General features: G+C 33.4%; 2 protein-coding genes and 1 pseudogene across 2 annotated transcripts; 1 reads left to right on the forward strand and 2 right to left on the reverse strand.

The window, feature by feature from the left end:
• The first annotated feature begins 164 nt into the window (after positions 1–164).
• Positions 165–4,320, forward strand: LOC150023295 (uncharacterized; annotated as a pseudogene).
• Positions 4,321–4,546: 226 nt separating this feature from the next.
• LOC137808817 (uncharacterized) lies at positions 4,547–7,994 on the reverse strand. Its single transcript, XM_090297677.1, has 2 exons — positions 7,374–7,994; positions 4,547–5,298 (listed from the first exon to the last, which is right to left on the reverse strand). Exon 2 carries the CDS (start codon positions 5,117–5,119, stop codon positions 4,547–4,549), a length of 573 nt encoding a protein of 190 aa, XP_090153803.1. The 5' UTR covers positions 5,120–5,298; positions 7,374–7,994.
• Positions 5,122–7,994, reverse strand: LOC150023296 (ankyrin repeat-containing protein BDA1-like). Its single transcript, XM_090297792.1, has 2 exons — positions 7,374–7,994; positions 5,122–5,298 (listed from the first exon to the last, which is right to left on the reverse strand). Exons 1-2 carry the CDS (start codon positions 7,992–7,994, stop codon positions 5,122–5,124), a joined length of 798 nt encoding a protein of 265 aa, XP_090153918.1.
• Positions 7,995–16,885: the final 8,891 nt, after the last annotated feature.

Here is a 16,885-nt window from a genome sequence, read left to right on the forward strand (position 1 = left end):
AGCCAAATATATTAAGAGCAAGTTGTTACCTTATATATTAAGATTGAAGCTCAAATGGATTTCAAGATAGTCTTCCATAAATGAAATCGTTATTGGAAACTTGACAGCACACAAATCTTGACAAAGCCAAAAAACACCTCAAAGAAGTGAAGAGTGTGAAGACGATGGAGTCTGCAGCAGAATATGGAGACATAGACCGTCTATACACATTGATTGAGCAAAATCCACATGTTTTAGAAGAAATAGATTTGACACCATTTGTTGAAACTCCTTTGCATGTTGCTGCACGTGCAGGGCATATTCAATTTGCTAAGGAGATCATGATATTAAAACCTTCATTTTCTTGGAAATTCAATCCTCTGGATTCAGACCAGTCCACCTTGCTCTACAACATGGTCACGGTAGAATGGTCTTTCACCTTATTGAGATGGACAAAGAACTCGTTCGAGCTAAAAGGAGAGATGTCTCACTCTTTTGCATTTGGCAAGTCAATCGGAAGATATAAACCTTTTAACTGTCTTTCTTGAAGCTTGCCCAGATTCAATAAAAATTTGACTGTTAGAAGTGAGACTGCACTGCATTTATACGAGAGGTTTGAGATTTTTGACTTCTTACTTAGATGGCTCAGAAAAAATACTAATGAGTTTCAAACCGTTCTGAACCATAGAGACGTGGAGGGAAATACCATTCTACACATTGCTGCAACAAGAAATGACATGATGGTAAATCTCTGTCTCTCACTATGAATTTAGTGTTGTGAGGTATAAAGAAAAAATAACAAGTCACAAGAGATCAATGAAGAGAGTTAAGTATAATTGTAAAGTAACAAATTACAAGCTAATTATGTAATGATCCACAAATCATGAGATTCTATCATTATCAAATTAATTGTGTATAATTAAGTACAATATAATGTACAATAATTGCGTATAATTTGATAATCATTATTTCCGTAATAGATATAGATGTTGCAAATTTGATGAGCGAAATGACTTTTCATATAATAAACAACCAAGAAATTAGAAAGAATTTGTTGAGTGTGCAGAAGCAAGAGTTAGAAAAGAGAAAAGTTGAATAGTTCATTACATCAATGCAAAAGTGGGTAAATTGAAAAACTGGTACGCAAAAAAACATGTCGAATGTACATGATAGTGGTCACTCTTGTTGCAACAACAACCTATCAAGCAATACTGAGTTCACCTGGTGGATTTCATCATATTGATGCAGCTAGGACTAATAACACTCTCATTGTAGGTCATGGGGTATCAAATTTATCCAAAGTCTTCGAAGGTAAATCAATGATGTCAAACACCATCTTTTTGACGTTTTCGACCACAAAGATGTGTGCCTTTATGACATCCATTCTCACAATTATGCTTATGATGCCTAAAAACTTTGGACGATTTCTAGTGAACGGGCCAATACCCTAATATTCAGCTACTCATTCTCTATGATGGTTTCGTAAAAGCATAATTAATAAATATAAATGTTATGAAAAATGTAGATGATTTTATTCCCTTGTGTGTAGGAATTATATACATGAACCCTTTCTCTGTGCAAATTACAAGCTAATTAATCATGGCACTAGTGCAAAAAGAAGAAAAGGATACGCTTTATTTAGTGTGGCTTTTGCGCTACCCGCTTTCGTAAAAAACGCAGTGGCATTTTTGAAACTATTTTGATTTACGAATGCGGTTATTTGTATAACCGCACTTGTAAATCAAAGCACTTGATTTACGAATGCGGTTATTTGAATAACCGCATTCGTAAATAAAAATTCTTTGATTTACGAATGCGGTTTTACCTTTAACCGCATTCGTAAATCCTTTTTTACCCTAAATTTTGAAGCGCGCCACACACAATTTCAAACTTTATTTCTCGTCTTTGCCTTCGTTTCACATTCGCACTCTGAGTTCGTCTCCTTCTGTTGCATCTGCATTCCATTTGTGCAATGTAAGTTTCTTGAACTCTCTTTCTTCCTCTTCATCTTCACAAATATATGCATAAATGTTTTTCGTTTTTCTTATATATGTTTTTTTCCTTGCATTGGTGGTCTCGAAGCACTGTTTCGTTGGTTGACATTCGTTTTTCTTACATTGTTTGGTTTCTCGCATTGCTCAGTACTCTTTCATTGTCTTCGTGGTTTCTTGTGGCCGTCGCTTCTGCTGCCGCCACCGTTGTTGGCGCTCCCGTGACTCTTCATCAACGTTGGCTTCACACAAGATTGATGATGTTTTAAAATTTTTAATTTTTTTTAATGATTTGGCTTATACAAGTGCGGTTAAAGCAAATAACCGCACTTGTAAATGGTATTTATAAATGCGGCTATATAGCCGCATTTATATTTCTTGATTTACAAGTGCGTGATCAAATGCGGCTATAAAGCCGCATTTATAAATTCGAAATAGCCGCATTTGTTTTATGTTTCTGCACTAGTGTGGGATTTTATCATTATCAAATTAATTACGTACAATAACGTACAATAATTGCGTATAATTTCATAATCATTATTTCCGTAATAGATATAGATGTTGCAAATTTGATAGGCCAAAGGGCATTTCATATAATAAACAACCAAGAAATTAGAAAGAATTTGTTAAGTGATAAAGCAAGAGTTAGGAGTGTTAGGAAAGTCGTATCATTAATTACATCAATGTAGGATGGGTAAATCGAAAAACCGGTACGCAAAAGAGCATATGAAATAAGATACAAAACGTGTATATGATAGTGGTCACTCTTGTTGCAACAACAACCTATTAAGCAATACTAAGTCCACCTAGTGGATTTCATTAGATTGATGCAACTGGGACTAATAACACTCTCATTGTAGGTCATGGGGCATCAAATTCATTCAAAGTCTTTGAAGGGAAATCAGTGATATCAAACACCATCTTTTTAACGTTTTCAATCAAATATGTGTGTCTTTATGACATCCATTCTCACAAATATGCTTATATTGCCTAACAATCTTGGACGATTTCTAGTGAATGGGTCAATACTTCTCCTAATATTCGGTTACTCCTTCTCTGTTTCGTAAAAGTAGAATTAATAGAAATAGATGGTAAGAAAAATGTAAATGGTTTTATTCTCTTGTGTGTAAGAATTATATACAAGTGTATGAACACTTTTTCTTTTCAAATTATAAGCTAATTATGTAATAATCCACTAATCATGAGATTCTATCATTATCAAATTAATTGCGTATAATTGCGTACAATAACGTATAATAATGGTGTATAATTTGATAATCATTATTTTCTTAATAAATATAAATGTTGCAAATTTGATTGGCCAAAGGGCATTTCATACAATAAACAACTGAGAAATTTAAAAGAAAGAATTTGTTGAGTGCTAAAGCAAGAGTTAGGAGTGTTAGGAGAGTCGAATCGTTCATTACATTAATGATAGAGTGGATAATTCGAAAAACTGATATGCAAGAGAGTGTCGAATGAGATACATAACATGTACATAATAGTGGTCACTCTTGTTGCAACAGCAACCTATCAAACAATACTGAGTGCACCGGGTGGATTTCATCAGATTGATGCAGCTGGGACTAATAACACTTTCATGGTAGGTCATGGGGCATCAAACTCATCTAAAGTCATTGAAGGGAAGTGAATGATGTCAAATACCATCATTTTGACGTTTTTTTTACCACAAATATGTGTGCCTTTATGACATACATTCTCACAATTATACTTATGAGGTTTAAGAATGACGGTTTCTAGTGAATGGGTCCATACTTTTCCTAATATTCGACTAATCCTTCTCTATGAAGTTAATTATGTAATGATATACTAATCATGAGATTTTATCATTATCAAATTAATTACTTACAATAACGTACAATAATTGTGTATAATTTGATAATCATTATTTCCTTAATAGATATAGATGTTGCAAATTTGATGGGCCAAAGGCATTTCATATAATAAACAACCAAGAAATTAGAAAGAATTTGCTGAGTGCGGAAGCAAGAGTTAGGAGTGTTAGAAAAGTCGAATCGTTCATTACATCAATGCAAGAGTGGGTAAATGGAAAAACTGGTACGCAAGAGCATGTTAACTGAGATACGGAACGTGTACATGATAGTGGCCGCTCTTGTTGCAACAACAAACCCATCAAGCAATACTGATTCCACCTAGTGGAGTTCATCAGATTGATGCATTTGGGACTAATAACACTCTCATTGTAAGTCATGGGGCATCAGATTCATCCAAAGTTTTTGAAGGGAAAATCAGTGATGTCAAACACCATCTTTTTGATGTTTTCGACCTTGAATCCAAGATGCAAATAATACATACTAGTAGGATTTAGACATTGATGAACTATAAAAGAGTTTTTGATAAAGATGATCTTTGAAAAAAATTATCAAAAAAGAATAAAGAACAAGAAAAATAGTAGTAACAGAAGTATAAAATGAAGTATAAATAGAAGTATAGTAGACATTAACCTGCTCTAATACCATAAAACCATAAAAATGCAACAAATCTTTTTCCTCATTTACTTCATTAGATTTTCTTTCTGCTAAAGATAAAGTCTCCTACCATATGTTTCTTCCTGTTGCACCATTCCTTGTTTCAATTTCCCTGTTGTTTTCACGACACTTAAGTCTCTGATACACTGAAGAAAATGCCCAGCACACTCCAGAGTGCACGGAAGGGAATAAACAAACCATAACCAAATTCACAATTGAGGTAGCATTAGTGGGGGATATCACCTTCATAGAATACAGATAGCAGTAGGCAAACCAAATCAATGGCGTTAACAGTATACCACCCACTATCCCACTTGGCGTCAAAATACAGATTGCCACTGTTGAAACCAAAAGAGAAAGTGAATTCAAAATGGACAAGGTCATGAAATCACCTTCAGACATGACAGAAGTTCCAGCATTCCTTTGGGTACCAGCAGAAGAACTGATGGAACTGATGCTAACATTACTGATATTATCCTCTAAATTAGCCTGATAAACTCCACCTGGGGGGCTTAGTGCTGATTGATAGGTAGCAGTGGCAATGAGAGCAGCGACTATAAGAAAAGCCTGGCGTTGGTCTTCTGTTATATCCCTTCTGATACGAATTACAAATATCATTATTTTCTCTGCAACTGTCATATTCAACTTTTGTTTTTCCGCAAAATGGTTGGAGAATCAGTAAGTGATGAACCATGTTTTGCACCAGCCCTCACTAAGACGATCTTTATCTCTGCACTACCTGCTATGTCCAGTGCTGTTGAGTTTTCCAAATTCTTGGCCTTCAAATCAATTTTAGTCTTCGTCAACAATCGAAGCGCCTGCTCAACCAAACAAATAAGGTAAAATACTGTTAAAAATCTTCTATCACAGTTCTTATAATGTTATCAAGTTTAAGAACTAGTCACGGGCACTGAATTATGAAGAAAATTTAATATAATGTGTGACACTCATTTTAAGATCTTAGGTGATTAATTATGATAATAGAAAGTAGATAAAATTCTTAAACTTAATGTTGAATGATAACAGAGGATTTACTTTTCATTCAGGAAAATTAATATTAGAGGTTAAGTTTATTACATATTCGTACATAAAGTTTTATGCAAAATATTGATTCACTTAAAATATCTTACAAGTTAATTATAATTATCAAAATGTTATAGTATAATAAGATAAATTATTAAGATTCAATATTACAAAATCATATGTCACAAAATACCTTAATTTATAAAAATCGATTTCTATAGGGTAATTCTAAATTTCTATGAATACTTTAAAAAAGTTAATAAATTAGAATAAAACAAGTTATTGATCCCACTAATATCAAATTTTGATAGTTATATAGTAAAATATAATATTTATTTTCTTTTATACAAAGTCAACTGCAAAATTGTTATATATATATATATATATATATATATTTAAACTTATAAAAACACTATAACATCACAAGTTATATGCTATAATATTACAAATTTATATACTCTAATTTGTTGATTAATGTGTGCCGACCAGTCATCGGACGTTGTTGACCACTAGTGGTTTAGGGGCCACGTAAGCAGGGTCCCACGAGCAGCGTGGGTTAGTATCCCGTAAAGCATGTGTCCCAAGGAACCAAAGAATGGTCAGACATCGGTCACCAGGATGTACCGACGTGTCACTAGTCAGTGTGGAGAGGTCGGACATCGGGGACCCAGACAGTAGAGCTGGGCCACGAGAGGCGGATCTCAGACCATACATCAGTTATCAGTAAGGGAGAAGCCTAGGTCATGAGAGTCCATGCGTGTAGAGTGGATGATGCGTTTAGGCGTAACACAAGTATAGAGTCACTGGAAAGATATGACCTGTGAAGGTCGCATTCCAAGGATGAGCTGCATGCATGACACGTGAACAACTAGGGCACTCCCAAAGTCAGGTGACCCCAGAGATCAGGTGCACGAGGAGGCATCCAGGTGGTCACCCCGTCAGAGGTCGCACTCCAGTTAGGGAACCCACGCGCTAGGTTATCCTAAGAGTAGGGTAACAACAGTGTTGGGCCCGCCCCATCAGAAAGCCCATTTCGGGTAAAGAGGGAACCCTAGTTTCAGTCTATAAATAGGAAGGTAACAAACTTGGCAAGGTACGCTATTCATTTTGCGCCGCTTAACACACATAGTGACAGTTATACAGTTTGGTGTTTCCTAACCCTAAGTCTGACTTGAGCATCGGAGTGCAAATGGCCTCTAGGGTGCCCTTTATCTTTGTGTTTTCAAGCATTCATCACAAGGAAGACACGTGCAAACGCGGGGATTATGGACGTGAAAGTGACGTAGGCGAACGAAGGCGTTTCAGGTCAACCAGCAGGAACAACTATAATATTACAAATTATATGCTCTAATTTGTTGATTAATGTATTTTTAATTTTTTATTGACAAGAAAAAATAAATTAAATAAAAATATTTAAAGAATATTCTAATTCTTAAACATAACCTTTGTAACTTGAAAGATCTAGCAATACAAAGATTAACAAAAAATGCACAAATAGAGTTATTCATAGAATACGAAGCTAATTTCTAATCAAACAAAAATATCATATGTTGTTGACTTTAGAGGAGTACTATTAGTGAGTCAATCAGAAGACAAAATATAGGTTGCTTGCTTTAACACAGTGCTGCTAAGATTATTCTGGCACTCCAACCCAACCAACCAAACTCTCAGAAACATCATTCCATAACCAACTACTTACAAAATAATAGGGTTGAACTTATACCTATCTAGACCTGAGTTCTAAACTTTAAATTCCAGCAGAGCATATACCTAACTACCTAAGAACTATTTGTTGACTAATTGTATACCAACTTTTATGTTGGCACTCCATAATGACATGATCAAATTATGTTCCAATGACAGAAAGTACCTTTGAGTCACTGATGAGGGCTGAAACATGCAGAATGGTGTTACCTGACTCATCTTTCCAGTTCAACACTGTTTTTTCTATCTGCATGGCACTCATCTGACATGTTCTCTTCAGCCATCCAACCAGGACTTGAAGAGCCTCATATTGTCGAAACCTCACTGCAATATGAAGTGCAGTTTCACATCGAACACTCACATCTTCAATGGATTCTGGACAAGCCATGAGGAACTTAGCCAAAAGATAAATTTCTCCCATCTGAGTTGCAAAATGCAAAGGAGTGAAACCTTCTCTCCCTTTCGCTCGAACCAATTCTTTGTTGATGCCTACAAAGCGAAGCACCATTCTCTTTTGGTTGTGTTGCATAGCAAGGTGGATAGGTGTGAACCCCTGTTGATTTAGCTTCCAAGCAAATGAAGGTTTCAGCCTCATGATCTCAGTGGCAAACCCTATATTACCAAATGATGCAGCAACATGCAAAGGTGTCTCAACAAATGGTATTGAATCTTTGTGTTCCAAAACATGTGGATCCTCCTCAATTACTGTGTAGAGAAGGTTTATATCTCCATCTCTCGCAGCTTCTTTCAATTTGTTATCAATTGTTATGTTGATGTTTGAAGCCATAATTGTTTGGGAAGAAAGGACGAAAAAGTTTCTAATAAATAAACTTGTTTACGTCATATTGTGTTTGAGATATAAATCACTTAAATCAAATCTCCTTTTAAAAATTACAACAATCCAAAACCAAACCAATATATCATAAGTTCAGAGACAAAACATAGTAAATGATTTTATCTAATTTTACTATTTTAACCAATCATAAATGAAAACTACAATTAGCCTATTTCTAGGATGTTTTGCTGTGAGAATTGATTCAGTTTTTTAAATATAAATTTAATGAATCAAACAAATGAATTTCATATTTTAGGGTACAAAATTATGTCTTATGTTGCTCTCGTTAACGGCCTTAGATCGTCTTCATCTTAATTAATTTCGTGTTGACTCATCTTTGCTTATTATTTTTATTTCAATTTAGACATATCACGGTTATTCTTAAGCACCACAGTTTGGTAGAATTTTTTTTTTAATTAAATCAAATAATTAATGAAATACGTATGATGATGGACTTGTTCAAACTAATTTATTTTTAAACCAAAAGTCATCTTCATCTTCGCTTTAAGTTATGACTTTTATTTGGACGACATTATGAATAAGATTCTTTACAAAATGAAAAAAAAAATTATATGAGATAAAATTAATTTATGCATAAACTAATTTATAAAAAAATTATCTAATTTTTCTACATTTTTTATTTTTTTCTTAAAAGTATTTATGACAAAATTATACCCAACATTTCCATAATAAAAGTAAAAGGAAAAGCTCTTAAAAATATATGATCAACTTCCTCAAACTCTAAATACTTTTTTTTTATCTATATGACTTTGTTGGTCTATCTTTACCTACTTTTATTTTACTATTTTAAATTGATTAATAAACCTCAAGTGTGTTTTGAATAAGTGGTTACAGAGTATAAAATATTCTCTTTTAAGCGTAAGATCATGACAAATGTTAAGTATTCATAGCACCTCGTTTAGGTGTAGCTTTGCTGATAAGTTGAACGTTTGGACAAATGATAAAAATACATATTCTTAAGCGATGAAACTCCTTAAGCCTTAAATTTAAATTTGTGGGAAAAGAGTATTGTTTGTGTTGAACAAAAATGTAAAAGAGTAAAGATCATACTTCTTTGTATATCAAAGTTGTTTACTGGTTCTGAAATATTTGGCTAAAATATTTGGTATTTAACCAAAAGTGGTTATTGTTTAAATAATATTAGGTTGTTAGTTAAGAGTGATTATGTTCCAAAGTACTCAGTTTTAATTACGAGTGATGGTATTTCAAATAATATTAAATCTTAATCAAAAGTGGTTGTAGTCCAAATAATACTCATTAGTGGAACTTTGTCACATTAATCAAGAATTTAACGTAATTTATGTTTTCAAAAAACATATGGTAAAAATCTTTCTATCTTTATCTCTTTGAATTGCATATTTTGATTTGCAGCTAATTAAAGAAGGAAAACTTTACTAAAATGAGTTTTACAAAGTAATTGTTTTGATAGTATGTATGTCAACTCAAAGTTGTGTCTGACAATTTTCATCCGATATTATTTTTACTAAAACTACTTGACGTACATCTTTCAAGTTAAAAACCTCATCTAATCGCTTTAATCAAATGCTAATTTACGAAAATTGGGAAAATATTTAAATACATGATTCAAATCTTCCTTCCCGTGTATTTTGCTTCGTTTTCACATGCTCTGACCATTTAGATTCTTTGGTTAGTTTCTTGGATTATATTTGACCCATAAATGTATATAAGAATACTTTAGATATTGTTTAAAATTACATGAACTGGATAAGAATATTGTGAACAATTTTATTTTATAGATAAATAATATTAAAAAAATTAAAACTAATTTTTTTTTTTACAAAAACAAAGTTACTTTAAATCAAGTTCGATTAAAATAGGTTGTGCAATAATTTAAAATATTCAGTACTTTTTAAATATGGTTCAAATTAAAAATGTTTTTTTTTTTATTTTACAAAAATTGAAATTATGTTTGTGAAGTAACTTATGGTTGATACAATTATAAATAAAATGGTAACGTTTAAACAATTTATAAAATGATAAATAAGTACAATTTATACAAGATTAGAAAATAAAAATGTAGGAAAAGTTGTCATCTATGAGAAATTGTGCCACAAGGTGGTCTTCTTCGTTGTCTTCGTAGTCATCCTTCTGATTGTTGTTCAGATGGAATGGTAGGAGGGGGCGGAGGGGAAATGTCATCATCATTGTCTTCGACTTCATTATCCTCACTCTGATTTTCGGACACTTGTAAAGGCATTGTTGGTCGATAATACTACATGGATGACATTAGATTGTAGGCAGATGAGGGGATCATGGTAGACATTGCAAAGGGATTTGATGGACTAGCAAAAAATTGTTATTAAGATGGAAATGTTGAGTAGTTGAAAGGTCTTTGATAGAATGACGATTGGAATGACATGTGAGGTTGATCCCTATATCCGAACAACTGAGTTGGGTGAACACCTGACAGACGAAAAGATTGTTGTTGAAACGATTCAACTTGAGAAGAAGACCCGACATGAAGTTGATAGTAAGGTTGTGTAGTCTCATGTGGCATATCATACTGTTTTGAAAATATGTATTAATTTTGGATGAGTCGATGAAGAATACTAAATGATTTTGCAATTTAACTTACAATGTCATCGGACGGTGACTGTATAGGGAGATGTAGCAGATAGTATGGTTGATGTACCATTGCATGACTTGTCATGCAAATGGCTATTTCCATTAAACTGATTTCCTTGAATCGGACGATTATGATGGTCATTCCACATAGTTATCCATGCGGCATGATATCTTGGCCAGTATCGATCAGTACGTCCTCTCATATCCTCTCTGTGAAGTTGATCAAGGTTCAATGGGTCACTTAAAATAGTTTGTCGAAATCCAAACTGATGAATAACCTTATCAACCTGATGAAATTCAACCGTTGAAAAGCATATGAGAGGAACTATCATCCATGCAATTGGGGAAACCTCAATAGTGATTAAGCACCTAACATAATCCACTCGATATGGAGTCCAAAGAAACTATAGATAAATGTTTAAAACATCAATAATATGAAATTTTCAGTTCAAATGGTATGTTAATTTATATATTGTTTACAACCTTTCTAGCTTTAATGCCATAAAAAATTGCCCGTGTTTGGAGAACCGTGGTTCCTCCTGTGTGCGCCCTATGCATCCTCCGAGTCCACCTAACGTAAACAAAGGAATATAAAGAAATTTACAACTAAGATAACTTAAGTTGAACTTTGTTTTCTTGTCTAAAAAATTAATACAAAAATAACATATATTTTCCCGAGTGGGAAACCAACGCCTTGTTCAATTTCTTCATTAGTCAATGGTTGAAGTGGTGGAGAAATGCATGTTAGGAGTTCTGATGCCCAACACGGTAAAAGCAGCATGCAACCTCCAATATTATCCTGATTTAAGTATATTTCGTGATCAAGCACACGATACAGAGGAGCCAATACAGCTAACCTCCAACTATAATTCATGACGTTGTTCAATTCAACCAACAATAATAGGTACATTAAATGTACCTTACTACCTGAAAAATCAGACATCAATAGACTTCCAATAAGTGTTAATATGTGGGTGTAAATTAAAACATGAATGAACGTAAATTGAACACATACAATAATGTTCACATATAGATCTTATCATATCATGACTCTCACACAATCATACAATCAAGAAGGAATAGGCACTTACCTTGATCCATGAGTGATCCTAATTGAGCAATTACTTTATCTCCTTTGTCCCAATCTATCTCTTAGCAATTACGTTCTTGTCACACACTTTCGTGATGGTTAACAGTGAGACAACTATTATTTGCAGAGACAGAACCCTATAGCCTTTTGTTCCCAATCTCCATCAAACGTAGGTTTTCATTAGGTATATCATAAGATATATATTTTTCACGTTAACCAATGGGCCCTTTATTCTATTATTATTATTAAATCATATTTCGGCCTAAAGCCAAACTCTAAGTCATGTGAGTCACTTTATAGAAATTAATTTACATAATTTCTTACATTCTCCCACTTGACTCATATGAGTTATAATACTTTCATGATTTAATAATTACATAAATGCGCATTTAAAAGGCCTTACGTAAATTGGTTCTATCATTAATCAAGATCAAGGATACAGAAATAATAAGAGTCATGGCGGTTACATGTCATTTCAATCAACACATTTTCTTCCATGTACTACTATATCATTCTTTCTCCTTAATATGACTTTATAGTGAGAAATTCATAATAGGTTCAAACATAATGTCATTTTCATCAATAACAACATAATTTTTTTCCACATCATAATTTACATGCTTATACATAAAATAGAAAACATAAATTTCAGAAATTTTATTTATTCAATGAGCTCAGAGTGTCAAATAAGCATTAATAACAACATTCATCATTCACTAGTAGACATAATGCCCATATTTACAACATGACCAGTAAATGTTTTGGGCGGTAACCCTTTTGTTAAAGGGTCAGCAATCATAAGATCAGTGCTAATATGTTCTATTGACACTCTATGTTTATGAACTTCCTCTTTAACGGCAAAGTATTTCAATTTCATATGTTTAGCACCTTTGGAATACTTGTCATTTTTAGAAAAGAAGACAGTTGCGGAGTTATCACAATAAATTCTCAGCGGCTTGGCAATACTGTCAACAATTTCAAGTCATGAAACAAAATTCCGCAACCAATTAGCCTAAATTGTGGCCTCAAAGCATGCCACAAATTCAGCCTCCATGGTGGATGCAACAATGATTGTCTGCTTCGCACTTTTCCATGAAATCGCTCCTCCGGCTAAAAGATACACATAACCAAATGTAGATTTTCGTGTATCCACACAGTCAGCAAAATCTGAATTTGTATATCCAATCACTTAAAGATGATAAGATCTTTTATAAGTAAGCATGTGATCCTTCGTTCCTTGCAAGTATCTTAAAACTTTCTTTGCAGCTTTCCAATGATCCAATCCTGGATTACTCTGGTATCTTCCAAGCATACCAAATACAAAACTAATATCTGGTCGTGTATAAGTTTGAGCATACATTAAACTCCCAACAATAGATGCATAAGGTATATTCTCCATTTGTTATCGTTCCAAGTCATTCTTTGGACATTACATGAGACTAAATTTGTCTCCTTTCTGTATTGGAACAGGAGATGTCGAACATTTATCCATTCTGAATCTCTCTAAAACTTTATTAATATATACTTTCTGAGACAAACCTAACAGTCCTTGTGATCTGTCACGGAATATTTCAATTCCTATCACATAGTACGCCTCACCCATATCTTTCATCTCAAAGTTATTAGAGAGAAACTTCTTAGTCTCACTTAACAGACCAAGATCATTAGTTGCAAGCAAGATATCATCAACATACAGAATCAGGAATATAAACTTGCTCCCACTGACCTTAAGGTATATACACCGATCAACGATGTTTTCCTTAAACCCAAAGGACACAATAGTATCATTGAACTTAAGATACCATTGCCTAGAAGCCTGTTTAAGCCCGTATATTGATTTCTTAAGTTTACACACCATGTGTTCCTTTCCTTCTTCAATGAACCCCACTGATTGGTCCATATAAACATCCTTTTCTAAATCCCCATTTAGAAAGGCAGTTTTGACATCCATCTGAAGCAACTCAAGATCATAATGAGCTACTAATGCCATGATAATTCTAAAGGAATCTTTCTTAGAAACAGGTGAAAATGTTTCCTTATAATCAATGTCATCCTTTTGAGTAAAACCTTTGGCAACAAGTCGGACCTTGTAACGTTCGATATTGACATGAGAGTCACGTTTAGTCTTAAAGACCCATTTACACCCGACTCTCTTGCATCCTTCTGGCAATTCTATAAGGTCCCATACATCATTTTGTGCCATTGATTTAAGCTCATCTTTCATGGCATCTCAGCACTTATCAGAATTATCATCATTGATGGCGTCTGAAAATGAAACTGGATCGTTATCAATACCTAAGTTATTTTCTGACTCTTGTAGATAAACCACATAATCATTCGAAATAGCAGACTTTCTTTCTCCTTGAGATCTTCTTAGTACTATTTCTTGTGGTTGTTCTACTACAGGTTCATTGTTAACTTCATGATCATTAATTTGTTGTTCTTCTTCATCGTTGAGTGACTCAACTACATTAGGAACAACAATACTTGAAGTAAAGGTACTAGTTAAAGGAACTTGTACGCTAACTTCCTTAATCTCCACATTTTGTGAAGTATCACTCCCACTGGTTTCACCATTTTCAATGAACCGTGCATTTCCAGATTCAACAATTCTTGTGTTATGGGTAGGATAGTAAAACATATACCCTTTTGACTTTGCTGGATAACCAATGAAACATATACTGATTGTTCTTGCATCCAATTTCTTTTCTTGCGGATTGTATATTCTGACTTCTGCCTGACATCCCCAAACATGCAGGTGTCTTAAACTGGGTTTCCTTCCTGTCCACAATTCAAAAGGTGTCTTTTGAACTGCCTTACTAGGAACCCTGTTCAACAGATACATGGCAGTTTTTTTAAAGCATACATCCACAATGAAACAGGTACAATTGACTTACTTAACATGCTCCTAACCATATCCATTAAGGTTCGATTACGCCTTTCTGAAACACCATTTTGTTGTGGTGTACCTGGCATTGTGTATTGAGCACAAATACCACGTCTCTCAAAGAACTTAGCAAACGGACCAGGGTGTTGTCCACTTTCATCATACTTTCCATAATATTCATCACTTCTATCTGACCTGACAATTTTCACCTTTCTGTCTAATTGCCTTTCCACTTCATTTATATAAACTTCTAAGGCATTCACTGCTTGCAATTTTTCATGTAGTAAATAGACATAACCATAACGTGAAAAAATCATCAATAAAGGTGATAAAATACCTTTCTTTATTGAAAGAACTTGCATCAAAAGGTCCACATATATCAGTGTGTATAATTTCAAGAAGTTGAGTACTTCTTGTGGCTCCTTTCTTTGTATGTTTTGTTTGTTTGCCTTTAATACAATCCACACATACATTCAGATCAGTAAAATCCAAACTTGGAAGTATTTCATTCTTTACTAATCTTACCATCCTTTCTTTGGAAATATGCCCCAAACGTTTGTGCCACAAGAAAGCAGAACATTCATTCACTAAACTACGTTTAGTGCCATCATTATGATGCGAGGTCATAAGAGTTTCAGTATATAGATTATCAAGGTTCAATCTATATAATCCATCATAAAGAGTACCAAATCCAATCAAATAGGTACGCTGATATAAACTGAAACATCCATTCCCAAATTTAAAAGAGTATCTGGCAACATCAAGTTTAGACAATTAAACTAAATTCCTAAATATACTAGGTACATAAAAAGTATCCATCAAGTCTAAATAAAATCCAGTGTCGAGGATTAAACGATAAGTCCCGACTGCTTCCACTGGAACCTTCTCTCTATTCCCCATGAAGACAAACTTTTCATTTGGCTTTATGGTTCGGGTTAGAAACATGAGTTGTGCATCTAGAATCAATCCACCAAGAATTATGTGGAACTTCAGTTAGGTTTGATTCAAAACATACAAATAAGCATTATGCTTACCCTTCTTTTCGAACCAAGCCTTACGTTTCAGACAATCCTTTTGGAAATGTCCAGATTTCTTGCAAAAATGACATTTGTCATTCTTCTTTTGGAGCTTAGTAGAGGACTCATTTATCTTCAGTGGTCCTTTACCCTTTCCATGTTTCTTGAAGACCTTCTTTTCAGCTCCCTGATTGTTCACATAGTGTATAGAGTGGTTTCCTCGATTCTTCAATCTAGTCTCTTCCTGAACTAACATGTTATAGTTCTCATCCACTGCCATTCCAATAGACTTAAGTCTTGTCGCAATATTAGTCATTTCAATGACATGTTCGTGCATAGTACGAGAACCATCAAATTCCATGGTGGTTAATGTACTCATTAATGTCCCAACAAGAGACTTATCAGTAGTTTGAGAGCGCTCTTCCACAAATTTCATAAATTCTTTTGCACTATCAGTTTTGGGAAGAGCAGACTTAATATTACTTGCTATGCTCATTCGCATGAAGATACAAGAACAGATACTTGATCACACATGCTTAACATTAATACTTTGAGTCATAAACTAAACATACAATACAGATTCAGAAAACATTCTATGTATACTAATGTTCTCCTTTGGGAGATTCATTAATACACAAAACATAATGATGCTAATAGTATTAACTTTATTTGGTAAGATATATGTATTAACTAGAAACACTTGTTATCTTTGGATATACAAGCAAAAATAATAACACATATTCACTACCAACAATCATATCCATTAATTACAAGGAGAACTAATCAACCTTTGGGTGATCCAAAAATGTCTTATAATAATGAATTTTCATTTACCCATATATAAATAATTTAACATCCATTCTATAGGTAATTGAAATAAAATTTATCAGTAATCTGAAATTAAATAAAACTTAAAGATTTGATCACTTTGGTGATTACAAATCTATCATACAAATAACTTCAGAAATTATATCATTAATTGAAATAAAATTCATCCATAATTTAGAATTAAATAAAACATAAAGATTTGATCACTTTGGTGATTACAAATCTATCATACAAATAATTCCAAAAATTATATCATTAATTGAAATAAAATTCATCCATAATTTGGAATTAAATAAAACATAAAGATTTAATCACTTTGGTGATTACAAATCTATCATACAAATAATTCCAACAATATATCATTAATTGAAATAAAATTCATCCATAATTTGGAATTAAATAAAACATAAAGATT

The sequence above is a fragment of the Phaseolus vulgaris genome, chromosome 11, assembly GCF_051622355.1.
Source record: "Phaseolus vulgaris cultivar YP4 chromosome 11, ASM5162235v1, whole genome shotgun sequence".
Classification (NCBI taxonomy): Eukaryota; Viridiplantae; Streptophyta; class Magnoliopsida; order Fabales; family Fabaceae; genus Phaseolus; species Phaseolus vulgaris.